The following is a 13119-nucleotide window of genomic DNA, read 5'->3' on the forward strand; positions in this document are numbered from 1 at the left end:
CTAAAGATAAATTCACTTTAAAGCCAACACTTAGAACATTTTTAAACAAAAAGGTACCAGTACCTAAACACAAACGTTAACGAATACAAGAATACTGTACTGCCAAGAGGCTTAACCAAATGCCTTTTGAAAATTTCTGCAAATAGGTTAAGAAAATGTGTGTGAATTTGCCGCCCTACCCCCAACCTCTCCAATCTACCCAAGAGGAACCCAGTTACCCAGAGGCAGGTTCCACAGCCCAGTCCCAGCAGCAGTACAATATCAAAGGAACCACTGACCAGATGAAACGCTTACATCACAAGCCCATTCTATACACGCGACACGAAGACACAGACTGTGAGAATCCATTAAGTCATTTAGAATGTGAACAAACACACATGGCAAAAACCAATTTACATAAAATTTGAGCATATTAAAGAAGTAAAGGCTATTCAGGTTTCTTTTTTAAATGTTACAAAAAAATTTTTTTGTCATTTTTCAGGCACGTACTGTTTTTGTTTTTACTTTTTTTTTTCCTTGTTTGCAGTCATTAAGCCTATTGAAAAAGGCCTACAGAAGTAAATATTTCAAGGAGGTAACAGGGAGATGTACATCTTTTTAAAAGAAGTGCAGTTAATATCTAATTTACACAGTGAAACTAATCACAGAAAATGATTAATGCCAAAAGAAAAAAAATGGAAAAAGAACATCAGGGATTGGTTTCCAACTGATTGACACCTGGATTCTGTCTGCCTCTCTTACAGAAAGGAGAAGCAGAAGCAATCTCCTTGTGGAAGGCAGACAGTTAACCCGAGAGAGGTGGAATCAAATGGAATCTACCCCATCTGATGATGAAGGGAGGGAGTGTAAATGCTGTTTGCAACACAGAAACGATGCAGCGTGACGCGATGCAAATTCAGAGTAAACAGTTACAGCTTAGGAAGTGGGGCAATAAATACAAGTATTTCATCTTACTTAATGGTGCATGACTTCAATGAGACTACCCTCCGCAATGCAGTCAACTTTAAACATAAAACCTTCATTCCAAATGACATAAGCAAAGAGTTTATGAGAAAACTGTTATCAAACCAAACACAGGAACAGCTGAAAAGTGAAGCAGGAAAACACGCATTTGACTAATTCCTTCCAAGTTGTGGTATAGTCCTGACAGGGAGGAGCAGAGAATTTGAGCAGCTGACTGGAACTTTGTGTAATTTTCTTGTTCATTTACTAGTGTTTCTTTTCTTTTTCTTTCTTTCTTTCTTTCTTTTTTTTTTTTACACATAACTCTTATAAATAAATACTCACAACTTGGGGTGGAGAGAAACCACTCCTGAAGTATCAGCCTGGAGAGGCTATTCTTAAAGACACCAGGTAGTGACAGATGGAACATATGTATTAAGAGGCTAACTTCCAAAGTTATCTGTTATTTTTACATCTATATTAGCAAAGAATAATCTTTTTTTTTTTTTTTAATTTTCCTGGCTTCTTTTTGGCTGGTGTTCTGTTTATTTTTATTTTTAATTATTATTATTATTATTGTTTTTTTGCCTCCTTGACCTTTTCACTCCTCTTCCTTACCTCTATAGTCTTCCCATGCTACACAAGGGTTTGTTATAAGCTGACACAGACTTTTAAAAGGAGTTGCCCCCTGGAGGGCTGGAACATTCTTTGAACACGCCGAATTGTGAATGGTGCTCTTTGGAAGGTTTTCATAGCACACCCATACACAACACTCGAGGCAACGCTTTTGCCCTAAGAAGAACACTTCAATTGTAATGACCCTAACACATTTTGTTCTGCACTGTCATCTCAGTTTGAGGCTTCCAACTTTCGAAATGGTATCACTGTGTAAACCAGTTAAGTGCGCACTGTCATTTGAATGGAAAGGAGTCTCCACAGAGACTGAACACGAACACGCGGAGAAGGCAGAAGCTGTATGTAGTATCTGTCCACCGGCCAAGATCCTGTTGTTGGTGTGGAAATTCCTTCATCCGGATGCAGGGCTGGGTGATGGGCTGAAACGACATGCCGGGTCATCGGCACGCACAAACACAACAGTGTCCGGGTCGCTCCTGCGGCAGTGTGCTACGGAGGGTGGTGGAGGGGCCCCCACGGGCAAGCAGGCAGGCACGACCACGTGGTGCTCTTGTGAACAGAGGCCTGTGGTTGGTTGCTCATCCCGGTAAACCAAAGGCATTACGGTGATCTCAAAATATTTTTGGTCTCTCTACAAATTATCGTTATTATGGCAGCACTTTTCTAAGCTGGAATCTCAAACCAAAGGCACTTTCATGCTAGAGTGCAGAAGATTCACAAATAGCTAAGTATTTGGTCGTGAATTTAAAAGGCAACAATAAAAGTACAATTTGCTTTTCATAGTAAACTACAAAGTTGCAACCTTTTGTTTTGGTATATACATTGGAGAGCAGTGGTCAAAGAACCGACTTGGATTCCGGCTTCAGATTTCAGGCCAAGTCGTCAGTTTCTTAGAGAACTGAAGAAAAATGGTGGGCTTCAAAAACAAAACAAAAACAAATTTTGCTTGTCCTGGGCCAATTGGTAAATGGACAGGGAGTCTAGGCGTGAGAAAAGGCTGGCGGTAGGACTAAGGTATTGCTAAGGCACTGCTTACTGGAACGCTTTGGCAGCTCTGAATTGAAAACTTCCTAAAAAAGTAACAGTAGTAAGAGAAATGCTTCCAGCTTACAAAAGGGCTCACGGTTCCGAGGCAGCCTTTTGCACTACAGACCCGACACGCAACGTCTCCAAGATTTAAGGCTTTTCAGAAATGACACGTGCAGGGCTTTGCCACAGAAACGTCAACATAGAGAAATAGCAATGCAGACGCCCCCCTAATGTCACAGGTGCAAACACCAACAAACAATCAGCTCTACTCTTCGTTGGGACAGGTGTAGTGTACCAGAGCATATACAAAATCATACAAATGATATGTACCTGGTTTGTAAAATTGTCATGTGATTTAAATAATTGACGGTTACACACACAAAAAAATAATGGCTAAAACTACCACAGTATTGAAATCTAATGAAGACTTGGGTTTAAAAGTCACGTGGGGACTTTAAACACCAAGTGTTCAGATCGGGGACTATTTTTTTGGCTGGTCTGAGGGCAGGACTTTGCTGCTGGGATGCTTAGGAAATAAAAATTTGACTGAGAGCCTGTGGCAGGTGAATTGTCCTCAGAGGAGGCGAAAAGGCTCATCAGCTTTCCTACCTGCGCCGGGTGCCTCAGACAGCCATGGCCAGGCACAGCACAACCCCATGGGAAGCAGCACAGGGGACCTGGTGCTCCTGCACAGGGCATTCTGAATCTCCCCTCTCTTCTGAACCAACCGTGTCCATACATCTTTAGGGATCATGTAAGCATAGAGCACCAAAGAAGAACGGCCTCCAGTGGAAGAGGCCAAGGATTAAAGAGGCAGGGGCCCTAGAAGTCCTCAGCCCTACTCTGTCACGAGCCAGCTGGGTGACTTTGGGCAAGTCATCTCATTTCTCCTCCAGCCTCAACCTCCTCATTCACAAAATGGTAGGGGAGTGGTACACTGCACTCTCTTTTAGCTCAAGAAAGAAAAACTCTTAAGTCCTCTTCTGGAACGGATTCTTCCCTGATCCATCCCCAAAGATGAAAAGAAATGTTTGAGAGGTTTCGATGAGTTCTACAAACAGCACTGACCATAAGACAGAAAGCAGAAGCAGCCAGAGGAAATAAATCAGGATTAAAGGTTTGATGAGAAGACTCATGAGCTTATAAGAAATAATGAAAATTGCTGGGATTTTTTAAAAAAAGCCTTGCTAACTAAGGGATGAAGGTCAAATGAGAGAAGTTTTGGAGCAGGAGGAAACATGGACATAATGTCACTTGTCAATATATTCCCACCTGCCTCTTGAGGACCTGACACAGGCTCCCAGGAGAGAAGATCCTACCAGTGAAATGGAAGGAGAAACCACTACCAACATGCTAACGTGGCCTACAAGATGCAGGGGAGCTGTTCTTGATGAGGGGTGACTGCACTCCATGGGACGCTGGCAAGTTGTGACAACTGGGTGAAGGGGTGCTACTAGGTAGAGGCCAGACACTAGTAAGCCTCTGGCAACGCCCGGGACAGCCCCACACAACAAAGAACAATCTGGTCCAAAATGTCAACAGCATCAAGGCTGAGAAACCCTCATCTCAGGTAGCCTGGAAAAGCCAGAGATTCTGGCCAGGGACATGTCCTGAAGAGGTCCTGGTTTTACTGTATCTCAGGATGATAAAAATGAATTCCAACAGAACAGAGCCCTGTTCTTCAGCTCCTCCCTGGGAAAATTTGGCCTCTGAGCTCTGCAGTGAAAGCACAAGATGTCTCAGGCAAACCTGGTACTGGAGGTCACCAGGAGAGAGCTCCTGGGAGAGAGGTGAGGACCAGTTTTGCAAAGGCTTCCTTATGGTTCAGGAAACTTTCAAGACAAAGGCAGAAGGAAGAAACATCCAGGAGGAAGGATCGGAGACTTGGATTAGGTATGAGGACACAAGTCCCACCCAAAGGGTTAATTTGAAAGAGACAAAGAAAGCAAGCCCCAGAGTTTAGAATAACTGGACCAGTAGTTAAGATAGGGAAAATATCTGTCCTGACAAAAGTTTTAGCAGAAGATTAAAAAACCTTAGTTGTTTTAAGTGCAAATTTCAATTAAAAGTAATTCTCAAGGAATTCAGGTAAACTCCCCAAAATGAACTCCAAGGACATTCAGAGAAAGAAGACGTGGGCAGCCAGGCAGCAGAAGACCTTGCCTGACCCTGTGAAGACAGCTGGCCAGGTATGGCCTTCTCTGCAGCTAGTGCTTATCCTCTAGCTGGTCTTCTTGGGTTCTAGAATTTTTTTGTGCTTTGAAAGTAAATCCCAAGAGTCCCCCCTGGTAGCACATTAGAGCCTCACTCCTGTGTGGGAGGATGAACCAGACATTTCTGACCCTGAAGTTTTGGGCTGGCCTGGCTTTATACCACACGAGGTCATTTGCACCCACTCAAACAGTCTTGTCCTGGGGGAGTCATGTGTGTGTGTGTGTGGGGGGGGGAGTTCTGTTGAGGAAAGATGGAGGAAATAGAAGCCAAAGAAACTTTCCTAGGAGTGTCTGACAGAAGTCTTTATGAATATTATGACCATGAAAGAAGCTTTAAAGCTTGGACTGAAGACCAGACAGAAGGGCAGAAGCTAGGGCAGTTCCTCAGAGGCTGGCTTGGAACCAGGAAACAAAGGCAGGCCTTACTTGGGAGGGACGATGAGCACCACCCTACTGTTTATGCAAGGATGTGCATTCCAAGTGGGAAAGTTTTGCACGTTCTCTGGTCTTCCCAGTGACCAGTGATGCCTTCGGGAGACATCACGTTTAGTCCAGTGCTTTTCTTCTTATCATAAGCCAGGCAAACCCTCATACTCATGACCACAAGATATGAGACAACGTACAGCAGGGTCAGAGCAGACGGTGGGGCGAGGAAGTGCGTGCGTAAGATACTTGGCCGTGGCAGAACTATGTCCTAGCGGGTGAACACCTCACAAAATTCTTTTTATGTTCTACTGTGTTCACATATTTCTAAAAGTTATAAAAATCATAATTTTCTTCTGGAGAGTTGAGGGGTAGCCTCTTCTCCCTCTCCAACGAAGCACTTATAATGAAAATAACCCAAGACATGTGGCCACATCAAACCAGCTTGGAATACTTGCACTGAAAAGTTGAATCTCCCCCAAAAAGAGGACCTCCTGAAGGAGCCTATCTGAAAAGGTGAGAGAGAGAGAGAAGAAAGAGAAAGAGAGAGAGAAACAGAGAGACAGTGAGAGCACTGGGCCTCTTAAACTTAAGTCAAACAAGGGCCATTGTGTCTTACTGAAAGATGTCAAGGAAATGGACATCCTTAGAGAGAACATATCTAAGTAGAGATGCAGACTGAGATACACATACGTATCAGCACCTAGCAAGCTGAGCAACACTACACAGATGTTACAAATGTTGAATAACCATGTCTGTATATGTGTACATAACTGTTTACATTCATACACATATAGTCACAGCAGGTTCCTACGCATATTGGGTCACCAGAAATAAAGAATTTATCCACAGGCTGGTAGGGATGCTTACAATTTTCTGGGGAGCAGAGATTGCTAAGCCTGATGAGCCTTTTACTTGTTTGGTTGTTGAAATTTTCTCCCAGCCACAGGATTCTCTGTACTTTGCAGCTCACAGTGCAGTATTCATGCCAGATTCAAAATTTTGCTATTAAATTTCAGTGGTTCAAATGTTTACTCTTCTTAATAAAAAATTTGGTTGTCCATATAAAATATAACTGCACACACAAGACTATAAACATTGTAAGTTTAGATTTTTCAGTATTTATCTACTTATTGCAAAAAGAGCCATCTTTTCTTTTTCATTAAATAATCAACCATCACATTAGTACAATACAATTTTACATTTTTAAATATACTATATATGTTAAGGATAAGGGGTGAAGTTTTCTTCCTCTGTAATACCTGTTCAAGAGTTTAATGGATTAGAAGATTAGTTTTAACCTTGAGGAAAAAAGTACAAATTTGTCTCATTAGGATATTTCTACCAAGCATTTCTTAAGGCTATAGTTTAACATTTGGTTTCAAAAAGAAAGAAAGGTTTCATTTAAAAAATAATTTAGTGAATTACATTCTTTCATAACTTCCACCCTAATTAGTTACAAAGATAAGTCTAAAGATTCTTAGTTTTGTGTACTAATTTACATTTATATTTAAAGATTAATTTTACTTGTATCTTAAAACAAGAATTTCATGTTGGAAAAAAAGAGAACTAAATACATTTGTGTAAAGGCAGTAAATGTCCCATGGCCAATGCTCTGTCTTAATATTTTTTACCACAATAAGAAACAGGTCTCTGCAGAGAGAGACCTGAATTGTTTAGGTTTTCCTTTCCCGAGGAATTGTGGGCTGCAGATCTGAAGAACACATAGAAACAACTTGATTTCTCTTTACAACTGTACCAGAACTTCACAGCTACAATGATAGTATGAACACATGAAAAAATGACTTCACTCAAACAGGACTTAGAAAAGTCGGGGTGACCTCGGGGCCAGGGCACCACCCACGTGGTGAGGTTTACAGTCAGTCGTTCAATAATGGAGAGTGTGTGTGTGCACATAGGTGTGTGTGTATATACAGATATCTATATATATAAATAATCATGTTCAGTCTTTTACAAGCCTGTAAATATGATGTTGTGCTCCATGTTCACTATTTGAAACTTCAAATACACAGGCCATGCAGAGGAGAGTTTCTTGTGTATCCCTGTTTGTTACCACCTGTTAAAAAAAAGAAAAAAAGAAAAAGAAAAGGCATATATATATATATATGGCACCACACGGAAGAAGGCCCTGTGCCCCAGGACTATGACTGAATTGAAGAAGAGCAGTCTTAAGTCGGATCAGTGGGTTACAGATCCAGTCGGCCTCACTCTGCACCGTCTAACACATATTCCAAGAACTTGAACCCCATTCCAAGCATGGTGCCATTAGCAAGAAAGACCTTATAGATGGTGTCTCGTCCATCATCTGAGCCCAAGAAGAAACCACAAGAATCAGTGCAGTTTATGTGTTTGGGTATTTTCTGAGGACTGATTTCTTTATACTTAAGGCAATTTTCTATAATTCTATCCCATGGGATAACTAAACTATTTATCCTAAGTAATTGTGTCCTACTTTATTTTTATTTATTTGTGTGTGTGTGTGTGTGTGTGTATGTGTGTGTGTGTGTGTGTGTGTGTGTGTATGATATTCCCCCTGTCCCCTGCCACTGTCCCTGCAGGGATCAAACCCAGGGCCTCATGCATGGTAGGCAGAGCTTGGACTCAGCAAAACTTTTGCCATGCAAAGGATCATGGTACGGGCGGAATCATGTCTAGTGACAATCTTCCCGTGGGCACAGGCTTTACCTTCCAAATGTATGCTGAAACACCATCTGTAACCCCTTCAGGTATGGCTCCGGAAGCTGTCTCCTTCCTCAACCCATGGCCGCAGCCTTTATGCAGACCTGGCACCCTCTGGCCCAAATCACTGCTGCCTCTTCTCCTCTTCTCCGTCACAGTTCCCCATGCCATCCTCAGAAGGAAGCTTCTACGTGCAAATCTACCAAACTTCCCCACTCAAGCCACTTCAGTGACTCTCCCGTGACTTTTGTGTTTGAAAACATCCTGAACTGGAGAGCCTGGTCTGGCTTGTCACAGACCTCTTTTCCCCTATGCATCAGGCTGCTTCCTGCATTTGCTTCTCTTGACCTTGAGGCATTCAAGTTAATATTCCCTGACTAACGTCTCATAGTATTACTGATTTTCCCTAAAAAATTGTGGGAGTTTTTTGTTTTTTTTTTTTTTCCTTTAAACATCCATCTCATTCAGTGGACTATAAATTCCTAAAGATCAGGGACCATGTTTCCCAGTAACTAGCTCAGTTCATGGCACACGTGGTCATTTAATTAATATTTGCTGAATGAATGGAAATTTACACAGTAACCAACACATACTGATTGCTTACTCTACATCTCCTCAAGCATGAAATGCTTTCCACAGATTGTCTTACAACATTCCAACAACTCTATGAGTGGGAGCTATTATTATTTCCCTCTGGTGAGAAGGAGCTGAGGAGTTAATCTGCTCAAGGTTCAACTTGTTCAAGGTGGCATTCAGTTCTTTTTCCTTCAGAAGGCCTTCCCCATCCCCTTGAACCAGGTCGAAACCTCCTCTTAATTCTCTTAGCACTAAGTCCCTCTGCCTGTCACCAGCTGGTTAGAGTTCCCATCCATTTAGTGGTGACGTGATGAATGCCTGCCTTCCCCCTCCTCATCCCCCAGGAAGGCCTGTCCAGCTCACTGCAACATCACTACACCTGACACCCATGTACAGTACTCACAGAATGCACCCCCCTTTTTGGTAAATCCGAAAAATGTTTTATCTGTCAAAGCAACATAAATGTTAGCCCTGAGAATTCCCCCACCCCACCATGATGCCTGGTAACCCAGCAACCATAACCTTGTATTATAATGGTCTATTTGACTGCCTCTGTCACCCTAAAGGCCATGGGTAACTGCAGGATAGGCACTGGGTTTCATTTGCATTGCTTCTCAGTAGCTAATACAATCTAATTCCATGGTTTAGTTGAATGAATTAAAGCACTCTCAATTATTACCTTTGAGGTAGAGAATGCAGTTGAAGCCTTTGTTTATAAATGGTGCAGAGACTGAGGTCTGCAGACTTCAGATGACTTGTGCAAGATCATAAAGTAGAGATGGGCCCTAAACCAAGCCCTCTGATTGCATGACTATGAAATTATCCTGCAAAGTGGTTTTTCTATCAAGTCTTTATTATTGACCCTGTGATCCCGGGTAGGCCTGATGATTCGTTATCCATAAAAATGGGAATAAAAATGATCCCATGTTTTTTTTTTTTTTTTCTTTTTTTTTTTTTTTTGCGGTGCTGGGGATTGAACCTAGGGCCTTGTGCTTACGAGGCAAGCACACTACCAACTGAGCTATATCCCCAGTCCCCAATCCCATGGTTTTGTAGTGAGAATTTTATAACAAACCACTCACAGAGGATCTATGGAGCACAGTGCCTAAAACCTCTAGGCTGTATCCTATTTTCTCACAAATTTTCTGTGAAAGAACATACCTCATTTGGGCTTTGTAACTGAGATTCAAAAGGAGAAAACAAAAATGATTCCATTAGCTGTTATGTCTAAATATGACCTCAAAAAAAAAGCAGCATGTGTGGTCCACAGCTCAACTGCTGTCTTTCTCAGCTCTGTGCCATTACTGTCTCTAGGGCACCACATTGACAGGTCAGCTCAACTTCTGAATCAACTTGATGTAATCAGATAACCCACTTCATTGGTCAATAGGTCTGGAATTGGTCTTGATGACACAGGGTTTGTATTCAAAACACCCAGTGAAGTCCTTCCGACTTTGCCCACCAGCTTCCATAATGGCCTGTCCCTCAGACACAGCTGGGAAGTGTAATTTCTCCTGTTCATCAATTAGATGACATGACTTTCATAATCCAGGAGTGCTGGCTTAATTGCAGTTTTTTTATAACTATGATATTTCTAGTAGATGCTTATTGGAGGTTATCAATTCCTCATATCAAAGGAATTTCTGCAACTTCTTAGTGAAGTTATTAATCAAACCTGAGTTCCCTGGATAGCCATGCTGGTTGAAGTCACATGTCCTGAGGAAGCATTCCTGACAGTTACCTGGGCTTTGTGGGAAATAGGTTCTCTGACATTTCCTGACCATATTCATTCCACTGTGCTCTGTGACGTAGAAAGTCAGGGCCTGGGAATATCATCTTCCTTAATGTGCAGAAAAAGACAATGCTGGCTTTTAAGCAGCAGCTAGACTCCCTCCAAGAGGTAGTGGCCATCCACTCAAGATTTCTAAGGACTGAGACTGTTTAAAGTCCACAGCAGGATTCCAGCTTGCTTACCTGAATGCTAAGCTGCTATACCTGTTCTTTAAATAGCAGCAGAGAAAACCTCTGACAAGTACCTGCTTCTAGCCAGTGCCCACATTAGAACCACTCAGTTTTCACCAAAAGTCCATTAGAGAAAAAGATACTAAGGAATAGTATTATAGATCAGGTATTCCAAATTCTTCTCCAAATTACTGGTTTCTGAAGTATAGAAGCACATAGGTATATCTGAGAATCCACTGAGACTGACTCCCTAGAACATATTCACATGCAAAACTGTTTGCCAGTTGCAAGCCAATTTGTCCCAGTGAGCTGAGACTCCCTGAAGCTCATGTGCCAGTCCACTACAGCAGTGGCTTCCAGTCCTAGCTGCTCACTTCCACTGTCTGGAAAGCTTTAAAATTAAACAAAAAAACACAATGCTGGGCCCCACCCCAGAGATTCATCTGAATTGGGGCTCAGGCCTCAGATTTTTTAAAAGTTTCCTGGATGAATCTAATATGTGAAGGGCTTTAATTTTAAAAATTGATTTTTTTTTTTTTCTTTTTAACAGTGATATATGGGAGCTGGATTCTACTGGTTTATGAATGTTATTGTTAATATTAAGGAATTTCATGAACTAGACAATCACTGGTAGCTTGAGATTACCCATGAAGGGTATATATTTACATTATGGAAACAGCAAAAAGTATAAACTGGGTTTTGGAATGGGGTACAGGTTTGGGAAAGAGCCTGTTTAAAAACAACAACAATGAAAAAAAAGTGTATCAGTGATTGAGAACCACTGACCAAATGGAACCAAAATTCCAGGTAAAGAATTCCCAGTGTATAAACCAAGGAGTGGGATAACTGGGTCAAAAGGTGGGTCCATTCCAAGTTTTCTGAGGATTCTCCACATTGCTTTCCAGAGTGGCTGCACCAATTTGCAACTTCACCAGCAATGTAAAAGTGTGCCTTTTTCCCCACATCCATGCCAATATCTATTATTGTTTGTGTTCTTGATAATAGCCATTCTAATTGGAGTAAGAGGAAATTTTAGAGTTGTTTTAATTTGCATTTTTCTAATTACTAGAGATGTACTCTAGTTCTTAATCTTAGTAACAAAGAGTAATGAAGTAAGCTGTCAGAGGGCTGAATATGTGACCACAGTATTATCCTGTTACCCCTTTTAACAAAATTGTTTCTACCACGTTTTGTTTAGGTATTTTTCCTTCAATTTAATCGATAATTTTTTTTTTTTTAAATGAGTGAGCCTTAAAACTTACTATGCATTTTCTAAGTATAAAATGCTATTCCTCATAACCTTTCCAAAGTTCTCAAATGAAGTCCCTAGGAGAAGTTAGCCTAAAGCGAAATATCACTTAATCCCCTGCACTGTTCTGGGGGACAGGTAAGCTTCCTATCAAGGATTTTGAGCACTATCATCTTTTCTTTCCCTTTAGTTTCTCCCCTTAAGTTTTGACCATATTTTCCAGTTTTTGAAGAACATTTTCCTCCCCTTCCTGGTCACTTCATTCCATTCTAATTTTTATTTCTCTCAGGATAGCTTATATTTTCTTAATACATGTTACCTCTTAAAAGGCTTTGCAAATCCTTCAAGAAGTGAGTCAAGGTATGTTTGAAATGCAAACCTATGGACTCAGCTTCTGCCTCATTTATGATTTGCATTTTATATAGTTGCTGAGACTCAGTTGTGGCTAACACTGGAATTACCTGTGGAATTTTAAAAAAATATACATGCCTGAGTCTAACCCTCAGAGAATCTGAATGAGTGAACCAAGGGTCAGCCTGGGTACCAGATTTTAAATGGTTCTTTAGGACTTTCTAATGTGCAGCTGGAATTGAGAAACTAGGATCACCACTTTTTAATACCCATCTGAATTCTAGTTCTGCCAAGTTTAGAAACCCCAGATGAGACCACTTCTCTTCTACTGACTCAAACCCAAATATAGTCCAAGTGTGCTCAATGGAAGCTGTGAGTTCCACTGCTAGCTGACCACCTGGGGCCCCATCCAACAGTCAAGTTCTTTTGGCAGGTGGTTCCCTAGTCCGCCCCAGCAAACCTCATGGTAGAGTCTGCCTAGACAAGAAAGACAAAACCATTACCAATAAAATTGTGAAGTTTTCCAAAACACTGTTCATCATATATTTCTCGGGTAAGTGTTTGAGCTTGTGGATGAAATTGATCATATATTCACACATCGGGGAGCGGTTTATTCGGTATACAAATCGGCCATTCTCAAACCTTGCATACTCCGTCTGTTGGGAGAAAAGGATTTGAGCATTTTTATACTTTTGACCTGAAAATACAAGAAACTGTTATTACTATCTATAAAAGCATATTGCTTTTTCTATATGAATTGTCTGTTATGTGCCATTCAATCCAGGTAGTTGACTTTTTAAAAATACTGTATCCAAATGCTATTACTATATGCAGAGTCCATCATTTTCCTGGAAGTTAAAAGAAAAAGATTGTTGGCAAGATGGTATCTTCAACAAAAAACACCAAAACCCCAAACCAGCTGCTTAGTGATTCTCTTCCTGGAGATCTGTGAGAACAGCCCCCAGGAAGTTACAGTTCTTCAAAGAGCCCAGAGAAGTCCCTCTTTACTGTGATAAGGCCTTGCAGGCCCAAAGACCT

The 13119-nt window shown here is 41.3% G+C and overlaps 1 protein-coding gene across 10 annotated transcripts in view; it reads right to left on the reverse strand.

Moving 5' to 3' along the window:
- Positions 1 to 425: 425 nt before the first annotated feature.
- Tead1 (TEA domain transcription factor 1) overlaps positions 426 to 13119 on the reverse strand; it is a 253404-nt gene continuing 240710 nt past the window's right edge. For all 10 annotated transcript variants that reach the window (XM_047519389.1, XM_047519388.1, XM_047519387.1 and 7 more), the window contains 2 exons: positions 12585 to 12737; positions 426 to 7320 (listed from right to left, as the gene is read on the reverse strand). In XM_047519389.1, coding sequence (XP_047375345.1) covers positions 7207 to 7320; positions 12585 to 12737 — 267 coding nt within the window. In that variant the 3' untranslated portion in view covers positions 426 to 7206. The remainder of the gene's footprint in view (positions 7321 to 12584; positions 12738 to 13119) is intronic.

Source organism: Sciurus carolinensis, chromosome 11 (assembly GCF_902686445.1).
Source record: "Sciurus carolinensis chromosome 11, mSciCar1.2, whole genome shotgun sequence".
Classification (NCBI taxonomy): Eukaryota; Metazoa; Chordata; class Mammalia; order Rodentia; family Sciuridae; genus Sciurus; species Sciurus carolinensis.